General features: G+C 38.5%; 1 protein-coding gene across 1 annotated transcript; it reads left to right on the forward strand.

The window, feature by feature from the left end:
• Positions 1-3,523: 3,523 nt before the first annotated feature.
• Positions 3,524-20,086, forward strand: PRMT9 (protein arginine methyltransferase 9). The gene is made up of 13 exons (XM_034064908.1): positions 3,524-3,633; positions 4,167-4,370; positions 4,862-5,010; positions 6,141-6,377; positions 6,957-7,124; positions 8,893-8,995; positions 10,159-10,265; positions 11,641-11,833; positions 15,509-15,692; positions 16,469-17,180; positions 18,860-19,013; positions 19,440-19,562; positions 19,769-20,086. Exons 2-13 carry the CDS (start codon positions 4,191-4,193, stop codon positions 19,982-19,984), a joined length of 2,526 nt encoding a protein of 841 aa, XP_033920799.1. The 5' UTR covers positions 3,524-3,633; positions 4,167-4,190; the 3' UTR covers positions 19,985-20,086.
• Positions 20,087-22,052: the final 1,966 nt, after the last annotated feature.

Genomic DNA, 22,052 nt, shown 5'->3' on the forward strand with positions numbered 1-22,052 from the left:
TGTAGATTATTTGGGCTATATATTTCAGTCATTAATATATGTCTAGATGTTTCCTTCAGGATTAACATTAAACTATTTCATTTTCTGTATTTTGGCAAGTTTAATATTAGTTCCTGCTCCTTTTGACTCAAAAAGCTTTGCTTTAATTTAAATGTAATATTGTTATGCCCATAGTTAAGCCTAGTATGCACTGGCCAGAGAAACAAAATACAGCTGTCTTTTCAAAAGCTGATTTTATCTTTTAAAAAGCAGTACCTAACATTTTTAGAAGTTGCTCGACACAAAGAGACTTAGCAGTGTTACTATCAACTGCCTTCTGTATGACCCCAGGTGGTGACCTGCAGAACTCATGTTTGAAAACAGGTAGGCATTTTGGGAATTTCACTTAAAATTACTCCTGTTTGTAGAATCAGTGTATCGGGTAGGATTCAATTTTGCCAACATTTAGGGTTTTTTTAATAACTATCCACTAGAGAGTCTGCTTCAGAAACCAGACCAAGAGTTACCCACCTGACTGCAGTCACTGAGCTCAAGTAAGAACAAAATTGCAGAATCAAAGGCAAAGGTAGTGCTTTCATTGTTTATGTGGATGAAGAAAATAAAGAAGCACAACTGTGTAAAGAAAAAGGGCAGGCAGAGTGGAGCTGACCTTACATGGATGCCTGTAACTAATTACTGTTCCTGGAAGTAGGCTTAAATGTGAGTGTGGCCTCTGACCAGCTGCTGCGTACAGGTGCAGGTGACCTGTCTGAAATCACGGTAGGCCAGGAGGTGCAGTTGAGAGCAGACCCCGATTGTGCAGCCTTACTGATGGATCATGTAATCTGCTGTGATACTTATTTTCTGGTATTATTTAACTGAGCAGTTGCTATGCTACTCAAAACTCCATCCAAAAAATATTTTTTTAAACCCCACCTTAAATAACAAACAGTCCTTGTCTCTGGATTACTGGAGCAGCATTGCAAAAGTATGCTTTCATGAATAGTTTATTTGCTTTGTCCTGTAGTTGTCTTCAGGATTCAGATTAGAATAATATTTTTCATGCCTGTTTATAGTTACTGCAGTTTCCCGCTCACAGTTACACTGAAGCAGTGAAGCAGTGTAAAAGGCTGCATGCATTGTGTGCAGTGGCTTACATTCAAACTTAAAAATAAATAACATAAAAATTGAATGTTTAGCTTCACCCTGAATTTTTTAAATGGGAAAAAAAACACCAGGTCTAAAATTTAGATTTGTCCTACCATGACAGGCCCATTAAGGAAATTGGCACACCTCCTTCTATCATGTGAAATGAAAATGTATTCCATTCTAGCTGCAGCTAAAAGGACATATGATAGTCTAACAAATACACATGTATGCGTAACACTTTTCCCACAATACAAAGAGTTAACTTGTATTTAAATAATAAAGCAAGGAAGCAGATTACTACTATGTTGTTATTCTACACTGTTTATCCTGTACTGGTATTCAGATAACATAGTGGTTTCCTACCACCAAAATTATTAAATATATCTTTTCCTAAGCCTGACCCTGAATAAATTGTGATTTAAAAAAAAAAAAAAAAGATTAAAAACTGGGGAGAAATAACTACCCATTAATTTAAATGGACAAAAATTATGAGCAATAAAAGGAGTTGTACTTTCTTCACTAATTAAGGCTAAAGGTGTTTTTATATCAGCAGTTCAGAAAATTATCTTTTCTGCCTTTCCTTGCACAAGGTCATCAGATTGTACAGCCTCATTGTAACCTCTTTTGTAGACTATGGCAAAGGTTGACTGTGTGAAGCTCTGGTAACACTCTGTGCAGGTATTGTCTATTTATCTTTGCTTTTCCCTCAACATTCATTGCAGGCATGGTTTCAGAAAATGGGAAATGACTCTTCATGTCATTTTATACAATAGGCACACACCAGCATAGCATGTGTTTTGCTTACGTTCTTGTCTGGTCACCTTGATATCCTGATTTTCAGAAAATACTGTTCTGATCCATGGCTGATTATATGTTATAGAAAGATGGATTAGAAATTAGTAAATTTAGTTTTATTGACATTTTTTATAGAGCATTAATACTGGCTCTCACCATTTGTAGCAAGCAGCTGTGTTGAGTTGCTGGCAACATCATTAGCAACAGCATCTATCCCAGGGTATGGTAGTTTATTCTCTCGTCTAAGCACTTTTACCTCCGTAAGGATAAAAGTCCTGTCATGGGTTTGTGGAAGGTTTACTGAGTTTGCTTCTAACTCCCATCTTGTGTGTGACGTAGCTTTCTTGATGTTGGGGTCTTATGTTCATGTGAGGTCCTGCTAACTTGCATGCTCTTCCTGCTATCCCACATCAAGGGTGCAAATAGAAACAGACTAATCTCTGACCACCTATGATGAGGACCAACATTATTTATTTATTCTACTGTAAATCAATTTGATGATTATTATGGCAATCATGTAGATTATCAGGTAAAATAGTAATTTCTTTCTGGTGCTCCTTCACAGCACAAGCTTTACCCAACAAATTACTATAGTATGTAGCTATATGCTTTTTCCGTGTTATAAACTTTAGATTCTGTGACTGTTTTTTGGTGTGGTTTTTTTTTCCCATGTGAAGCATTCCATTGAAAAGTTGTATGACATTAACAAATGCTCTTGCAAATTCCAAAGATTTGGAACTCACTTTTTAGCCATCTTCTCCCACAAATGGGTCAAATTAGCACACTGTACTACTTCATTATGGTTGAAAATAGGCACTATAAGGCATTTATGCTATCCATCTGGCATTTGCTCTAACAAAAACAAACAAAAAAAGTGTTAAACAAGGTTGCAGAATCATGATATTGGAAATAGTGGTTCATTACAGTGTTTGATACACTCCAGCTCACTGTCTCTCACAGATGATAACTGCCTGTATGTTTGGGGTTTTTTCTCCCTCTCCATACCCCACAGGTGCTAATATTTTCTTTTTCCCCACACCATCGCCCTTTAGCTGGGCAGCACGGTTTAGCTAAATCCCGGGAATCTTGTTCCCTATCTGTAACCACACCGAGGTCTCTGAGGTACTGGCCGGGCGGCGGGCACTGCTTTCAGAGGTCGCCCGCCAACCGCCATAGCCCCCGTGCGCATGCGCGATGACATCTGCCCGGCTCTAAAATGGCGGCGGCAGGAGTAGCACGGAGTATGCGGCTGGTGTGTTCGGGAGTTCTGTTCCTTGCCGAGCAGGTGATGGCCCTGGTAGTGTTCGGTGTCCCGGTCTGGCCGAACGGGAAGACCCCTACTCTATCCTGCTGTTTTCTCTGAGCCGTGGCAGGGCCCTGGGGCTCGTCCTGCGAGTGGGGCAGTGTCTGGAGGTAGTGCGGCCTGGCAGACTTTCCCGTAGCCCCCTCATTCTCGCTGTCCCGGGGCCCCTAAATCTGTACGGCAGGCGAGTTTGCGCGGCACTCCCTATTTTTGCATGCCCTTGAGTATGTTACTGGTGCTTGCTTGAGACGTGGCCGATGTTTGTTTATTTGAAGGAAAATAAAAAGCCTAGTTATGATGGCGCTGTGTTTCTTGCAGTCATTCTCCCTGTAACAGCTGAAGACGCGCGCAGTCTTCAGCTTTAGGATACATCTGAAGACCCGAAAGGCAGTATTAGGCACTCCTATGTAAGTAAGCGTTAAAAGTTGTAAAAATGTGTGTATTAATTCTTAATAACTCTTTCATGTTTTCTTAAGGGGGAAAGTCGTGTTGCCGTGTGTGAAATAAACTGAGCTCATCAGCTTTTTCTCTGAGAGGTTTAGATTTATGAGGATACTATTGTTGGAGTGGATTTTTGACCTGTAGATATTGTGGTCTATCATAAAACTGTGTGCATGATGAGTGCATGAACTTCTGGTGATTGTCCAGAGACATGCTAAAATATGTATTATAAAAATTAAGACGTGAAGAAGTGTAAGCTTGCCCAGATTACCCTGGTCTAACATAAACATGATGTGTGTTTGATTTCTGAATGGTGGACGCTCATTATGAAGTTGATGGAATTGTCAGTGGCATAGAGATTAACATGTTTTTGAATGCTTAGTACTTGGTCTAGAGGGAGGATGATGTCTTTACTAATGTTAGTGAAAATTAAAATGTGTGCAACCTGTTTGGCCTACAGGATACACAACTATTTTTTGTTTATTTTTATTTTATTTAGGAAGAGCTAGTATCTGCAACTTTCATGATGCCCAACTCTAACTCTAAAATTCACAGAGGTGGTCAGGAAGCTGGCAGGCGGGAACTAGTTTCCAGGTCTTTGCAGAGTGCTCAGCATTGCTTGGAGCACCAGGATTTTGGGACTGCATATGCTCACTATCTCCTGGTACTAAATCTAGCTCCCGAGTTAAAAACTTGCGTAAAAGTAAGTGTGCTTTGGATTGCTTTAAACACTTTTATTTACTGTATTTCTCTTGAAGCTTTCTGACATCTTTTGTGATTTGTTGTATGTAACTGATTCTCTTGTTTACTCTTCAAAATCGAAGCAGAAGGCATTAAAAATATAGTCCATAGCTTGTTTAATAAGCTTTGTATGCATATAGGAAGAGAAGTGATACAGCTTCAGTCTGTGTGTGTCAACTAAGTTTAATAAAAATAAGGCCTTATTAGTATTGGTTTGTAGTATAGTTTGCAGGTTCTTAGTATACATATGCTGCTGGGTGGTGATATTTGAGAGCTTATTTCTGTTTCTTCAAGTGAGCTGCCTAATTTGGGATAATAGCTAACAATTGTATGTTGCTGCTTAGGGAAATGAGTGTTCAGGTGCATGTCAGGATACCTCTAGATGTTTTCAGGGCTCAGTTCCCTATTTCTGGTAGCTACCAGAAACTCAGTGGTATGTGTCTTCTTTTCTAGGAAACATTCCAGTTTACTCTCTTTAAATGGGTAGAAGAACTAGATTCTCTGGCACGGATTCAAGATCTATTTAACTGTTATGAACAAGCCCTTGAACTGTACCCAGATGATGAAGTGATATGTAATAGTATGGGAGAACATCTTTTCAGGTTTGTAGTAATGTATATGCAGTTTTTGTAAGGTTCACACTTAGTATTGCATGTTAACAAGACCCATTTTAGCAGAGCAGATAAAAAGTGTTTAAAAGGAAATGCAAGCATATACTGTGTAGTGTGTACCGTTGGACTTCAAAACTGTCAGCTTAAAAGAGTAGCCAGTGTTAAAATACATGTCATGGTCAGAGCATAAGTGGAAAAAAAATAATCTTTCTTTATTGTTAGATCCCTGAGCACTGCTGCCTCTTAATACTGTTTTTTAATGCTGGTTCTTCTGAGATCACATATAACAGACCTTTGAAGTGAAGAAGCTGGTCATGTATATCCTGTGTAGGCTGTTCTTAAATGTTTGGAGCTTATGCTTTTATTTATTAATGTAAAGCATTCTTTTCCTGCTTTCTCTAAACAGTCCAAAGCATGGTGATTTGTTATTGCTCAGGGTTCAAAAATCTTCTGAGGTTGGAATTTAAGATTGAAATCATAGGTCATGGATCCAGATAGTTTTAATGGGGTTTTCTTTTTGTGATTACTTTGTTTTAAGGAGCAATTCTCTCAGCATTGTACCAAAACATATATTTCTTGCAATTTAAAGATTTTTGTTTTGTTTTTTTCAGTGCTGCCTGATTTGAGACTATCCTATAAGTATTATAAAAACTTGCTTCAGGTTCACAATTCAGTTTTAAAAATTGCTACTTAATGCGAGCACCGACAAGTCAGAATTTGCTTGCTTTGAAGTATATCCAGTTAAATAAAGTAAAGCAGTTTTGGGGTTTGTAGCATTCTCTTGACTTCAAAATCTGTGAGCCTGGATTGCAACTTGCTGATGTCCTATTGTTGCAGTAAGTTCTTGTAAAACCTGTTCTAGTTTGTCAAAGTATGTAGATGAAGGTTGGTGCACATGGTGGTATTTTTGGGCTACCTTTGTACTTTAAAGTGATTTGATTTAGAGCTGTAATTCATTCTTTTTCAAAAGTTAGTATCAGTGTTTCTAAAGATAATCTTTCTAACTAAAGCAAAATATTTCCACTGTCTTTTAACTGATGTAAGACCTCTCTACAGACCCACAGATATTTACAAATACATGGCAGCTGAATGCATACTCTGTTTGTCATTTTGACTATTAGAATGGGCTTTCGAGATGAAGCAGCTGGATATTTTCATAAGGCAGTGAAGCTTAACCCAGACTTTGCTGATGCAAAGGAGAATTTTTACCGTGTTGCAAACTGGCTTGTAGAACGCTGGCACTTCATCATGCTCAACGATACCAGGAGGAACCTTACTTACCTAAAAGCAATTGAGAATGCTGTCCACTCAGGGTGCAAATCTGTCCTTGATATTGGAACAGGAACAGGTATTTTGAGGTGTGTCAGAAGTGCATATTTAACATGAACTTAATAGAAGCATATTTGTTGTCTCTCAAAATCTGGCTGCTAGTGGGAAAAAAAATACTTTGTTGCCTTTTATTGAGACAAAACTCAAAGAAAACAAAACTTTCAGATGTCAGTCTGGAGGTTAGTGTCTAGCAGTGTTTTTTGAACCCCTGTTTTAAAATTGTCGCAGAAGCTTTTTTGGCAATAGCTGCTGTATAAATTTAATTACTGGTGTTGGTTTTGCAGTTGTAATGCCATGTGTCCTATCTTTAAGTATTGAGTCTAGTATAAAGAGTAAATTTAGCATAGCTGGGGGAGTATCATTATGCTACCTCTATTTATTTATTTATGATAGCATATCAAGAGGATTTTCATTTGTGCAGTATCCGTATTCACACAAGAGATACTAATTCACTTAATGGTGATTTTTAAACTTGAACTGTTTTCTTAGAATGTGAAGCAGATGCAGAAATAGGACTTAATAAAATTCAGCATATTGTCATGCTTTCCTCTCCAGTTTGACTCATTTTAAGTAAAAGCCTGGATTCTTTTTTTTTTTTTTTTTTTCAGTATGTTTGCAGAAAAGGCAGGAGCATCCCTTGTCTATGCCTGTGAGTTGTCAAAGACGATGTATGAACTAGCCCGTGATGTGGTGGCAGCAAATAACATGGAAAGAAAGATCAAACTTCTGCATTTGAAGTCACTCGATATAGAAATTCCAAAGCACATACCTGAAAGGTACATTGTAACTCAGTGTTGTGATTTTTATTTGCTCTTGATTTCAAGAAGATAGAAAATACCTTGCGACCTAAACAAGAAATAACTTTGCCTATTGCCCATAATGTGAGAAGCTTCTCTGTATATTTTGTGTTTTTATAGAGCAGTGTAGAAATGATAACATGTTCTTTAGATCATACTAATTTCTGTGGTAGATCAGCAGTGTCATAAATTAAGGAGTTAAATTCCATGATGTTGGAAGCTTTGGGGAAAATGCATTTGCAATTATATTGCAGCAATAGGAAGAGAAAAATTAGATTAATACATTGTAAAAATAATTTTAACACTTCTATACTTAACAACTTCAGCTTACTTCTGCAGCCCAGGAATAGGGTGGAGGTATGTAATGGCCTGCAAAGTACGACTGTTTCTGGGACATTCCACATCCTGCAACTCCATGTCAACTTCTGTGTGTGTCAAGGAGATCTGAAGTTGCAGATTGTTTGCCTCTTCTGATCAGGCACTGAGGGGAAAACCTCCTCCTTCCAGTATCCCATAAGGAGAATGCTACTTTGGAGGCAAGGAAGTGCCACGTGATGTGTGTAGTTTGCATCTGGAGGGCTGGTCATGGCTGGGCTGACTTGAACTGTGAATGTCAGCACCCTACTGCGTTGCAATTTGTCCTGTGAGAATAGATTTGTGTTTCTATACACATCTGTGCACCTGTCTGCATAGCAGGTATTCATGTGCTTTGGAAAATTAAGTAGCTGATTTTCCAGTGTTGAATAGTGTCTTCTAAAGCACAGTAAAGTATACTGGGTCAAATGAGCAGCTTGGAAGTGCTCTTGGCAAATTAGAATTTGATCAATATAACAGCTGTCAGCATACATGATCCAGGCTTTCTATGCTACCCTGCTCTTCCTTGCTCACTGTCCAATTCAGCAGTTCTTCAGGAGGATCTGCAAATTTCTAGCAGGTAGAGATCTGAAGGTTTTTTGGTTTGGTTTGGTACATGTGAAGACTGGTTTATCATTTCAGATTACCACCACAAGGTATGCAGATTAAATGTGGGAAGGAAATAATCAGTTTTATTTCTAGTTACTAACAGAGTGTCTGGTGGTGGTACAGTCTCATAATCTGTTATGATGAAGCTCCATTGGTTTAGCATGCTAGTCAAGCCTTGTGTTAATTATGTCAGATGAGGTACAGTAACTGATCTCTTAGTGTATATGATGAGCTACTGGATTTCACCTGTCAGGAGTAAATTGTTCAGGAAATGTCTTACCATGCTACATGTGTTTTAGTTTAAACCCAAAGGGTATAGGACAGTAGTGTCTGGTAGTCTGTGTAATAATTTGTGATTTAATTAAGTTTTGTGTTTCGTGTTTTTTTTAATTCTTTTTTAACATGCACGCTTGGATGTATATTCTTGCACAAGATGCAGACAAAATACATGTTCTGAAGTATCACTGGCTGTGTGCCCAGGCTGCAACATCTTCTTGTTTTGGCTAGGTTCCTCCTACACTATTTATTTAGAAATATTGAACAAGAAGCTTTATGATAAACCCTTGCTCAGTATTCATTCTCTTGTATCTGCATCTTGAATAACTTCTAACAAATCAAAACATCATTTGTTGGAAGAATTAAGTTGTCTATTCAGAACAATGGTAGAAGTTTTGCTCTGAGTTCATATTGATGTGGCAGGGTTTTTTTTATTCTTTAAAAGAATAATTGTTAAGAGGAATGCGTATTACACAGTGTATTTTATGATGCTCTTTTTCTCATCTAGAGTTTCGTTGGTTGTCACAGAAACAGTTGATGCTGGTTTATTTGGAGAAGGAATTGTGGAGAGCTTAATACATGCTTGGGAACATTTGCTTTTACAACCAAAGGTGGGTGATGTGGATATATACACATAAATAGGATTCCTGTTTTGTTTGGTAGATATTAGTGTGTGTGCATGTGCCTCCATTCATAGAAATACATGAATGAGGAACAACTGTCTTGTAAATATTTTATGCATATTGGTATTTTAAAAATGGGTGGTCTGGGATTGTTCAGTGAATTTGATTTTGGTGAAAGGCAGTGAGGCAACTGCATATGTTTTACTTCCAGGAGCTTGTGTTCTGGGCAGGCAGGTAGTCGCAGTGCATGTTTCCCTGGTAAAACCTTCCATCATAGAGATGTGTCACTCCCGATCATTCTTCATTCCTTCTCCATCAGCCCCCATCTTCACCATCCTCCTGCTAGTAAATAACATGGAAGGGGTTTGTGTGTATTTTAAAGGCACTGTTTTCCTGAAATCATGGTTGCAACCTGGTCATTTTGAGATACCAACTAGTAACCAAAAGTTGTCGATCTAAGCAGAACACGATACATTACTGCAGAATTATTCTCATCATAACACTAGGGAACAGTCAGTTATAATATGCCATATGTTTATGTTCTTTATTTTTGCTAACTTCAAACTTTTTTTGGCATACTGAACGATTCTACTGGGTCTTGGATTTTACTTTGTATTTGGCATTTTATCTAGTGTATGTTAAGCAAAGTAATATGACAATAATTCTTGTATGAGTTAACCTCTGTTAGGCCTTATGAAATAGAAGGACTTACCTTTTGTTTTGATGTTGTCTTGATTCCAACTGATTTTGAAAAGTCTTAGCTGGCTGAAACCTTTTGTATTCTATTGAACTGCAACTGATGACCTCTAGTGTTGTGTAGGAATGATGCATTAAGGAATGGTCCTGAAATGTTTCAGTATATTCCAGCAGGATACTAATTAAAAAACACTTCTAGAATTACACAGAGGTAGTAGAGACTGAAAAGTACCTGATGCATAGATATATTGAAACACTGTATTCAAGAAACTGCTTAAATGGTCAGCTGGAATGACAAAGACCAGAAACTTTACTAGTCACCAATAACTTTCTGATGTTTTACCTGTAATCTTGAATGGCTCATTAATGATTTTTAATTAATTAATTAACCTTAGTTTTGCAGTAATGGTAGAAATTGATCTGTTTCATTGCATGTTGTTGCTTATGTATCACAGCCTAAAAATCAAGATTTCAGTACTGGAGACTATGGCAGAGTTATTCCTGCAAGTGCTACAATATTTGGGATGGCAGTAGAATGCAAAGAGATACGTAGACATCACAGGTATGTTGAAACTCCAGCACAGTTTGAACCCATATTTGTACTTGGGAAGAAAGACCAGTGGTTTCTGTTGAGGATTTTTTGTGTATTCTCTTTATTGTTTGAATGGCTGATTATCTGTTTCACTAAAAAGATTTCTGTTCTAACACTCCTTCCCTCATCCTAGCCCCCTTGTGGTTCAAACTTTCTGGATACTTAACTGAAAATCAACTATTTCTGATTATGCTGGCACACATGCTGTTAACATATACAAAAGATATTTAATTCCTTAAAAGTAAAATTACATCTCAGTTTCTGTATTGGAGATTCTTGGATTATCACTTGGCCTTTATCCTCATTTTACTTTTTTTATAATCTGCTCTATACCTTGCTGCTGGATGTAACCCTTTCAGAAGATGAAGATAGGGTTTTGTAAAGCTGAAGGGTTAAGCCCACCTAGCATTATCTTTCTGAATGTGTGCCTTGCCTAATTCTCAGCTAGCATACAGCAGGGTTTCTTTGCTGGGACTGTTCTGACTGTGTGTCAGTTACTTTGATAGTAATTTTTATTCTCATCTTCTAGCACAGTATCACTGTATGGAGGCAGTCTCTGCTTGAGAGGCTAGGACTTGATGTATTTTGTTCAGGATTTATTGGAGATCAAAGAAAACAGTAACTTTTATAAGAGCTTCAGTGTACTGAATGGAAAATAGCCAGGCTGATTCAGTGATATTTCTAATGCAGTAGACCTGGACAATAGCCAGAAAGAGACTGAAGTTCCCATAGTCGATGAGCATAGAACCTCCTTTTAGAAGTTCATAAATTGGAAGATAGGATTTTGCCTTAAAACACAGCATGACTTTTCAGGATGAAAATTAATGTATTTTAAAGTTTGGATTGTTGAATTAACAATCTGTTCTAATAGTATAGCTTAAGGTCAGGTGGCAGGTAGGACTGAAATGATTGCCACAAGTTAATTATATACTACAGGAAGAAAAATGTCACTTAGTTTTTTTGCCTTTATAGTTCTGAGATCCCTTTTTGCTTCAGTAAGAATGCTTGCCTTAAGTTTATTTTAACAAGTGCTATTAAGCTTTATGGAAAACACGTGCCTATACTCAGATTTATGCCTTTGACGAAGGACACACAGCACTTTTTTTCAGTTCCTAGTGACAGCATTCAGTTCTGATTCTTGAAAGTATTGTGCATTTTCTGTGCTTTAGAGCTTCTTTGAACATAATAAAAACCCCACAGAATTGTTTTATTAACTTATATTATCTCTTCTGTTCTTACACTCTGCGTTTAGAAATACTTATGAAGCCTGGAAAGGTTTTTAATATTTTGTTTTTCAAATTATTTGATGTTTTGTTTCTTCCTTTTTTTCCCATTTTACTCTCAGAGTGGGGATGCAAGAAATTGCTGGTGTGCACTTGTCAAATTCAGTACAGTTCTTTAGTCCAACATATGCTTCTGCTGGTTCAGAGGAGACTGTCGAACCTTACACCACTGAGAAGCTTAGTCGTGTTCCTGGAGGCTATGTACCTCTGACAGAGCCCTGTCAGGTAATGACAGTGGATTTCAACAATCTGCAGGTAATGATTCTTTTTCTGCATCCTTTGTAAGTAATCTATTTACGAATAATGACAGCCACATATCTTATGTGGTTTCTGGGTTCAGTTTCAGAATAGTTTGCGAGTGCGAAGTTGGCAGATCTGCAGTGAAATCCTCTGCTCATTTTAGTATTTGTCTGGTCATGTGGTGATGCGAGTCACCAGATGACGGTGTCTGAGGTTTTGAAGGTGGAGTTTTTTGTTTGTTTGTCATAGCTTAGTTCCCTAAACTAGCTCACCCTAGGATCAGACAACTGCCAGCCTTGCTACAGAGAGGGGAAGGAAGGATGCAATAGACTCATCTTTAATGATTTATGCAGTTGTGAAGCTGACTTAACTTATTCCTCTAGAGCATTCAATAAGCTCTTGAAGACAAAAGTAAGTGTGTCTTTCACATCTGGCAAAAAATGTTTGCAAGTGTAGATGGATAAATGTACAAGAGAGTGGAAATGAAGAAATTATCCTGTTCAGCTCCTTTGATATCTTACAGTATTTCTGTAATATGGCATTTTAAAATATGGTGGCATTACTTTGTGTATTTTGCACAAAATATGTTTGTATGGGTGTACTGAATAGGCCTGAAATCTAAGGCAGGTACTTCAGCCACTTTCAGCTGAGCATGCTAAAAATATGATACATTGATCTGTGGTGTGTTTCTTTCTCATTGACCTGTGGTGAGGAGTTAGCATTGAGTCAGAGCTTAAAATAGATTCTGTTATATAAATGAAATTATTCTTGGCTTCTGCTTGGCCAGGTATTGCAGTCTTTCTGAATCAATAGCTTTTCCTAGTTGGCTTGTCTGACATCCTGAGATTAAAAATTAAATAAGACAAGGCTCTTCAGTACACTACTGGGAGCAATCTCTCTGTGACCTAATGTTGCTTCTGCTTCCAGCATCAATAAGAAGCTATTACTGTTATGTGAGATGCCTACTCTTAAGCATCTGCGGGCTGGCAGACAACTAAATGTAATTTTAAGGAGTAAAGAACGGTATTACTTTTCAAACCATCTTTCAGAAATGCTCCTTTGAAGTTTCAGTTAGACTAGTGGGAGTGTTCCTGTCATGAAATTGCAAGATATCAGTAAAGGGAAGAAATGCAGTTAATTTATTTGGTTACTGTTGTGACTTTGTCAGTGAGCAAATATGGCAGTTTGAAACACAGGTAAGTTACTTTCAACCTGGGGATGTCTGTTTGTTCTTTTTAGTTTCGTCATGGCTACATCTGGATTTTCAGTTGGTGCACGTAAAAAATAGAAAATTTGTCTGTGCTGTTATTAGAATAGTAATGATAAAAAAAATCCCAACAACCTGCTATATTTACAAACAGTAATTGAATTACCTACTGAAGATTGAAACTGAGATCAGAAATCACTTAGCACTAGGAAGGTAGTTTCAAATACCCTTTTTCTAAGCTTGTATTTCAAAGAATTAGAGGGATGTGGCATTTATTCTGTTTGCACTAACTATCCAGATCTAAATTGATGAAACTGAAGACTTAAAATACAGTACAGTGGTATCTCTCAGACCAAGTTGTTGGAGGCTTCAAAGACATTAATACAGGTCAGAGAAATAATAAGCTGAAATTCAAAAGGCAGCCTGAGTTATGCTGAGTACTTTATTAGTGCTATTATTAGCAGCAGCAGCTCGGTTTCTCCCAGGCAGGGGAATGAGATGTGGCTGTAATTACAGACACTCACACCTAGCCAGGTACTACCTGTGTGCGTGTTTGCTGACAGCAGATCAGTGCCATTGGGAGTGGAAGTGTTTACCTCAGCAGCTGGTAATTAAAGCTCAGGCTCACTTTCAGGCCCTAAAGAAACTGTGCTCTTGCCAACAATTACAGATACTGGGTGTTTCTAATTTTAATGAGAAGTTACTGTGTGGAGTATTTGAGAAACTATGGTTCAAGACATAAGAAATTTGATAATTGCTTTTTTCCCTGTAATTTTTCCTTCTGTTTGTAGTACCATTAAGTTTTTTTGGTTTTGTTTTGTTTTTTTTTTAATGCAAACTATCTTTTTCTCATTCAGAAGGCGTATGTGGCATAGCATCATTTGGGGGTTTTTACTGCCTGTTCCTGCATCATAGCTTTATTTTCTTCTGCTGTCTCTTTAATGACACTCAACAAATTGGCATCATGATGTGTTAGAGCTGTTTGAGTCTGTAATTGTCATAAATAATAGAGAAACTTTTATGTGGTAGACAAATGTGAGGAATCAAAATGGGATAAGCAGCATGGCAGAGAAGAGGAAGGCTGAAATAACTGCACTCAAGTGGGTTTTTAAGTGTTGTGCATGACTTAATAGGATAGGGATGTAGCACTACAGTTACTAGGACCAGTGGATGAGAACCTTGGGCCTGCTGCTTTTGAGGAATAGTCAAGAAGAGTATTTTTTAATTTCAAATACACTTCTAAACAGCTCTAACTTCCCAGAAACTGAGAAACAGATTGCTTGTGCTCTCTTGCTTCGAGAGGCTTACTACCAGTAAAGCTTCAACTTACTATTCCTCCTCTCCAGATGAAGATGTACAGGAAAAAATGACAGAAGAAAAGCACTTTTAGTGAAGATCAGTGAGATCTTGCTATGAACTTTATTAGCATTCAGTAATTTTAACATGTGCATTGTTCAGCTGTTTCTCAATTTTGAGAAGAGTGGTAGCCCAACTCTTGGAGAACACAGAATGTGAATAAAGGGCGGGGGAGAGAAAAACTGCATCATGTGAGAGCTACTCATGTTCTTAGAGTAGAACTTCTCTTTTGTCCCGTGTGTTTTAGGATTGAAACTTAGAGAGGACATCAGAAGATCAGAAAGCTGATGAATGTTTAGGAAAGGCTGTTACTAAGCAGAAGGTTGTGACTCAGAGAATCTTTGGTCCCTTGTGCTTGACCTCCTATTAATTAGTTTATGCCAAAACCATCTGAGACATTAAAGCTGGGCCTTTTGTGTGCTTCATGTTGGTAGCAGAAGGCAGTTACTGAGGAGCATAAATTTTACCTGGAAGACATAATTCCTGTTATGTATTCAAAACTTTTTTAGGACTACTGGAGAATTGATAACCTGATCCTGTTGGGGAATATCTTGGTTCTTCCCAGTGGTGAAATTGTACATGCCTCAGTTTCTACACAAAGCCTGTTGCGCCCTGATAGCAAACATTCTCAGACTTAGTGTTTTTATAATGATTTTGCTGAGCCTCTGTTAGAGTGAATTCAGTGCTTGTTCTTGCATTATTTCTAGAACTGACTGAACACAGGTTTTAAGTGAAGCATGTGCCTAAGCATTGGCACACTGAATCCAGCCCAAAAGACTGGCTCTAGTTTTATTACTTCTCATAAGGCAAGCCTTGTCAGGCCAAAGCCTTTCTTGCAGTTTTCAGTGTTTTTAAATACATTTGTTCTTGGATGTAGGCATGTTTGCTTTAATAGCTGATGGATGTGGGTTAGTCATGTGGGTAATTGCACTTGCATTTGGGAAGAGAGTTCCTGTGCTGTTGACTAATGATAATGATTGGTATTATAGTGGCTTGTTAACAACATTTTTCTTAGGTGCCCTCATGGATTGGTGCAGAAACTTGTATGACCCAGTGTAAGAAAAAAACTTTCTTCTGTTTACAGAAAGAAACTCTTGATGCTTTTTCTCTCTGTCCACTTTGGTCAGGAGCTGAAAAGCCTTGCGGCTAGAAAGCCCTGGAAGCTCAGCCTGCCAGTCACTGAAGGAGGAATACTAGATGCTGTTGTGGTGTGGTTTGTGCTACAGCTTGATGATGAGCATGCTCTATCTACAAGTCCCAGTGAGGAAACTTGCTGGGAGCAAGCAGTCTATCCTGTGCAAGGCCTCCCTGGTAGGTCCACTGTTGTGGTACATTAACTTGGTTTCATTTTGGTTTTGAAATAGGTTATCTCAGAGGTTAGATAGTGGCAGCAAATAGGTTTTGGAGAAGTTCAAGAGCAAGTAGCTGTGAGGTGGTTCCTGATCATGTTTGTGGGCTGCAATGCACAGTTTCTGCATCAGGGCTTATCTGTGGGGCTCTGCTGTGAAGCAAATAAGGGGCCTGCTTAAGATCTGGGAGAGAGGTTTTCATTAGGTTGTTTTTATTTCTATACTAAATTAAATGCATTGTGGAGTAACTCCAAAAAGCGGGGCTACTGACTGTCTCTACTTGACAAGATGTGATTTGTGAAAGGGAGGTGAGGTAGGAATTGCTCACTGCTCCTGCACTTCCAACCCAAGCCATTCTGTGATACAGGAAGTATTAAAATGTAAATATTTATTATTTTTCATTTTAAAGCAAAAGGAATTTATTTACCAGTTCTTATTCCACTCTGGTGTTGACAGAACACTTAAAAGTAATACCTGTTTGTCATGAAAAGGCTTATTTTGAGAATAAATGGATTTTTGCCTAGTGTGGGACAGTTTAAGGCAAATTTTAACACACAATCGCAGATTTTGGCTTGTGGGCTACAGACTAGAAAGGTTCTTTCATACACACTGGTAACATCTAATAAATGAATGAGAGAATACTCTTGTTTGTTTTGTTAATCTAAGCACCTGTATGGCTGCATCCCTGATATTTGCCGTTAAGCAACTGACGTGATTTCTTTGTGCTGTTTTGCCAAGATTATTCTGTGAAGACTGGAGATACAGTGCTGATTGAAGTGTGCTGCCAAGACTGCTACTTGAAGATCCAGAAGATTTCTTCCTTGTCTTCCGAGTGTGGGATGGACTTCAGTGACAGGGACGACACACTGAGTTTGGGCAATGAGGCTGAGCTATGTGATGCCCTGGCTGGCCTTCAGACAACCAGCAAACAGGATGGCAGTGCTCAAGTGTGTGTGCTGGAATCCACAGAAATAGCCCTGCTGAACAATGTACTATACCACAAGTGCTTTAAAGCTGCCATGGACAAAGTGCTGTCAGCATTAAATCCCAATAAGGACTCACAGTCCATGGACGTTGATGGACATGGCAGTGGGATGAACCTCCAAGAGAATCAAAACAAGAGCTTTCTAGATGCGGCTCCTGATCCTCTGTATGTTTTAGATGTATCTGAAGGCTTTTCCATCCTGCCGATTATAGCTGGCAAGCTTGGACCAGTTAGAGCCTACAGCTCTGTTGAGAAAGAACAGCATCAGGCAGCACTTAATGTAATTTCAGAAGCTAACCATTTTCCTAAGGAAACGTTAGAGTTTTGGCTCAGCCACTTGGAAGACGAAAATGTGGTGCTACAGAGACCCAAATCAGACAAATTGTGGAGTATAATTATCTTGGATGTTATAGAGACATCAGGTTTAATCCAGCAGGAGGTGATGGAAAAGGCTGCAATATCCAGGTACAGTATAAATGGACAGAAGTATTCCTAGCAGTATTATCTATTAACTACTATCTAATATTATCTACTTTTTAAAATAGTAATTTTAACTGTGAAATTACTGCTATGTTGGCTCTATAGAGCAGGAAAAGCTTTTGTTCTGAAGAGATTGAACTTCCCAGAGTGTCTCTGGTGTGACTATTGCATACATGTATCTTTTACAAAAAGTGTCAAGATGTCACTTTCATATTGTTTATGCAAGAATATGAATGGAAAAGCTTATTCCCAAGAGAAGTTCCCAGGATAGCCAGCACCTTAGTAATAACTGAGGTAGTTTTTAGTATAAAGTTAGAAAAGCCCAGATCAATGTACATGTCAAATGGTGTTGGAACAATGTGCAAGAATATAAACACATGGTGTTAGAACAGCAAGAGAAGCAGCAGCAGAGTTGCTAGCTGTAGTAGGGGAGGGTGGGAAGGAATGCAGAACAAGAGGAATGAAGTAATGGAAATGGGTAGCAAAAGAAGTAAATAAGAAACAGGTTTATCCCCTTTTGTGGTGCCAGGGAATCTTATCATCTACTTGCTTAGTGATGGCAGAGTGTTCCAAATGATTAATGTCATCTTCCCAAAGTTTTGTATGAATCTTTGGATTATTTGGTGTTTTTTTTTTTTTGCTGTAAGAACTATTGACCTTTGTCATACACAAATTCATTGGCGTGAAAATACATTCAGTAACGCATTACTGAGCTATCTGATTCCTATGAAGAGGTATGCTGTAGGAAAACCTAAAACATCTTTTGAACTGGAGGTGTTTGATACTGTGCTGAAAGAAAACATCATATTGCTGCTCTCAGCAGTGTGATATTCTGCAGTAAGAGACCAAGCAAGGCTCAGCTGTTTTCTCAGGAAAAAGTGCTGCCTCCCGTATCGCTGTCCATTTTAGTTCAACACTTACAGAAGGGTGACTTAAATTCCCAGCAGGTTTTATTTTCCTATGCTTATGCTATGCTGCCTCCTTAACCAGTGCCTCCCAACCTGATGTATTTCCCAACTTCCAGTTTTATTAGGCATTCCTGCTAGTTCTTCAGTATTAGATGCTGCTGCTATGAATAAATCTCACTGTCTTTAGATTGAAATATCATAGACCATAGAAAGGTTTGGGTTGGAAGGGACCTTAAAGCTCATCCACTTCCAATCCCCCTGCCATGGGCAGGGTCACCTTCCACTAGACCAGATTGCTCAAGGCTGTGTCCAACCCAGTCTTGAACACTGCCAGGAATGGGGCAGCCACAACTTCTCTGGGTAACCTGTGCCAGTGCCTCACCACATTCACAAGAAAGCATTATTCCTAAAATCTCATTTCAGGCTCCCCTTTGTCAGTTTAAAGCCGTTCCCATGTGTCCTGTCACTACACTGTCTTGTAGAAAGTCCCTTTCCAGCTTTCTTGTAGGCCCCCTACAGGTACTGAACTATCACTGTTTTCCAGTATGGGCACTGAGAACAAATTACTTAGTTCCATAGTTTAGTATTACATGACAAGTTTTCCTTTGGTATGATATAGCTGTCTGGTCAAATGGGATCAAACTGAAATGCCTATGAGAGCTTGACTTCAGCGGAAGGAGGAGTGTGCTTTCTTTAGTTAAAGTTTTAATTCATTTTGATTGACATGCTTTAGAAGTGAAATCTCTCACTTTACAGGTGTTTACTTCACAGTGGAGGGAAGATTTTCCCACAGTATGTGTTGGTGTATGGGATGCTCGTAGAATCAGAGTCTCTGTTACTGGAGAGCGCGGTTCAAGGAACAGAACCAACTCTTGGGTTTAACATAGCCCCATTCATCAACCAGTTCAAGGTATGAAGTTGGTGGGTTTCTTACAGACACAGTTTCAAAGCCTGCAGGTGTCCAGCTGTTTAGTTTGGGTATCAACTGCAAGAGAACTGAAGAGCTGGAACTTTTTACTGTTGGAAGTTATCAAGAGAGGTCTGTGTGACCAGACAGGGGCCTTGAGATAAACTAAAATGGGTAATATTTGTTTTAGAACTGGCGTGGGAGAAGCTTTGTCTAAGTAATGAAAGATGCGGAAGAGTGACTGTGCTTTTATGATCTCTTTCACCACCTTGTATCCCAACAGTCATGTTTCAAAAGGGATTAAAAGGGTGTGTTTTGCATTTGTGCTGTCTCCTCCAGGGATTACAGTAATTCCTAGAAACTTTTGCATTCCAATAAATTTTGCAGTTTTTAATGGCTGATGCCTAGCATTATGGTCTGTACTTTTAGGTACCCGTTCGTGTGTATTTGGATCTGTCTACGTTACCATGTGTACCCTTGAGCAAGCCAGCAGAGCTGTTAAGGCTCGATCTCATGAACCCTCTGTTGAACACCTCCAGCAGAGAGGTGAAGGTGAGTTGTTCATATATGAAGTTAGAAGTGTGTGTAATTGTTGTCCTGCAGAGCTGCTCATTCATTGCTCACCTCGGCTGAAAATGGCAATACAGAATTTACTTGGCTGCAGGTATCTCTGAAATGGACCAAAATGGTTTGAACTACTTTCTTTTCTTACTTCTTTGAAAAAGGGGTGATTAAATTAATACTTTAAATATTTTCAGGTACAAATTTGTAAGTCTGGCAAAGTCACTGCAATTCCCTTCTGGTATCACATATATCTTGATGAAGACCATAGCTTGAATACATCTGATGAGTCCTCACACTGGAAACAAGCTGCAGTTGTTCTTGATGAGCCACTCCAAGTTCAGGTTGGAGATGAACTTATGCTTGATGTTCAACACCATAAGAGCAATATTTGTATTACAGTTAAAAGGTAAAGAATGTAAATCAACTTGTGGTTCATTATCTATGCAGAAATTGAGTGTTCCTAACATTGTGGATGTTAATTTATATTAAATTTTATTCTGATCAAAAAGGTTCTTGTGTTGCTTTCATAGTAGATACTTTGCTACCCTTAGGGTGCAAGCTGAAGTCTACCACTGGTATCTTACCATGCTTGCTATCTGCAGTGACTACAGCTTGCTCCCACCTCATCTGTATTCAGAAAGAAAGCACCAGATGCCTGTACCAGAAATAAACAGCTGTGATTGTTCAGGATGGAATCCTTGCTTCTCAAACTGCAGTTACATTTCTTGGTTGCCAGAGCATCCTACTTAGGTGTACTGAGATGTTATCAGCCTTATAGTAGGGACTGTAATGCCATTCCACTTGCAATATTGCAAGTTAGTGTTGTGCATAGAGAGTAGTAAAAAGTTGTAAAAGATTGCTGTTTAATAACTGAAGTTGTATAGTGGAAGGTAAAGCTCACACATTTCTTTGATTCTCTGAATGAGTCTTTGCTGGTAGTAAAAGGGGCCTGGATATGAAAGTTGTATAAAATACTAAATCAGTCACCACACTACTCCTGCATCTCTTGTACAGCACTGCATTTTGGTATAATTCAGGTAACAAGTTCCTTCTATTAAATTTGTATCCAAACGGAAGACTAACAAAAGCTGCTCCCTCAGCAATGTTTGTTTCTGCCTCTGTGGAGACATGAGGAAGACTATTAGCAAGCTATTTTTGTAACCGGTTTCCTTATACCATGCTGCCTATTTAATGTACAGGAATCTGTGTAACGTGCATTTTTTCTAGAATCCCACTGCATGCAAGATTCATGTGTGCTCTTCATCAGGTCAGATGTTTCAGTTGACCTTCAGGGATGATTGGAGCTGTGTTGTACCAGCATGTACCTCACACATTGCTGTAATAAAGCCCCCGCTGTAAGGGTGGAGGAGAGGTCTCCAATTTAGTTGGCTTTGGGGTTTGATTTTGGATTTTTTTTCCCAAGCAGCAGTAGTGACTTCCAAGTCAAGTTTTCTGAAGACAAGAAACTGGATATCATTCTTTATCCAAAGGGCACAGTGCATAACAAAATGTGAGTTAGAGTAGAAGAGGCTTTTCTTACTACATAGAAAACAGCTTTTCCAAGGAAAAGCGAAACACCCCCACAAAAACCACAAAACAAGAAGAAAAATACTCAAAACACAAACCATGATCTATAACATGTAAGTTACTGTCTGACACAATTAAACTTAGTAGGTGCAGGGTATTTTTAACAAAGTGCAGTTTTACTTAGAAGTGTTTAGGCTTCTCATCCTGGAAGACATGACAGAAGCAAAACCATGAAATAACATTTAGGTTTTTCAGCAACCACTGAGACAGCAAAATGAGTTAAAAGAAAAATTAAGGACATACTCTACCCTTACTCAGAGAATTAAGTAAAGGGCTGAAAGTGACCTTTACTGAATTTTAAAGCCATGTGTTTAATAATTAAGGCAAGCGTAACCTTTAAGACTTAATGGAGGAACAAGTATGGTTAATGTGAAGATAGAGTATTTGCAAATGCACTTTATATATAAATTTGATGGATCATGCTGTGGAATACACTTGTAGTAGTTTTTAGAAGACAGGGGGTCACTGAGAGATTTCTGTTTATTTTGGAAATTCAATAGCAGTCCTTAATGGAAAGGTGTGTTCCTGTAAGCTACTGCAATGAAAAACATAACTTTTCTCCTAGAAAGAAAAAAGCAGGAAGTGTGCACATGGAATAACTGCTCAATAGTAAAATAACTTTGGAGCTTTCTAGAAATGCCATGACAGAAGTAACCAAGGTGCTCAACTAGTTCTTTTCCTACCAAAGTCCCCTCTGCACCATACCCAAGTTTTACACCAAACACACCTAACTTCAGGTATTAAACTGCTTCAGTGTGAGGTTACTGAAAAGCTACTTGGCTTCTGGCAGCTCTGATCTTTCTGATACTTCTACTAATACCCTGTATACACGCAGGAAATTAGTTGTTTTCTAATAGTGACTGAAGTGGAAGCCTGCAGGCATTGTGAGCT

The sequence above is a fragment of the Melopsittacus undulatus genome, chromosome 7, assembly GCF_012275295.1.
Source record: "Melopsittacus undulatus isolate bMelUnd1 chromosome 7, bMelUnd1.mat.Z, whole genome shotgun sequence".
Taxonomy (NCBI): domain Eukaryota; kingdom Metazoa; phylum Chordata; class Aves; order Psittaciformes; family Psittaculidae; genus Melopsittacus; species Melopsittacus undulatus.

What these genes read in the sequence shown, in the direction of transcription:
- PRMT9 (XM_034064908.1), top strand. Translation starts at nt 4,191, where the DNA reads ATGATGCCCAACTCTAACTCTAAAATTCACAGAGGTGGTCAGGAAGCT. An exon ending in TGGATTTCAACAATCTGCAG is followed by an intron (nt 11,834 to 15,508) that starts GTAATGATTCTT and finishes CACTTTGGTCAG; the next exon opens with GAGCTGAAAAGCCTTGCGGC. An exon ending in CCTCCAGCAGAGAGGTGAAG is followed by an intron (nt 19,563 to 19,768) that starts GTGAGTTGTTCA and finishes AAATATTTTCAG; the next exon opens with GTACAAATTTGTAAGTCTGG.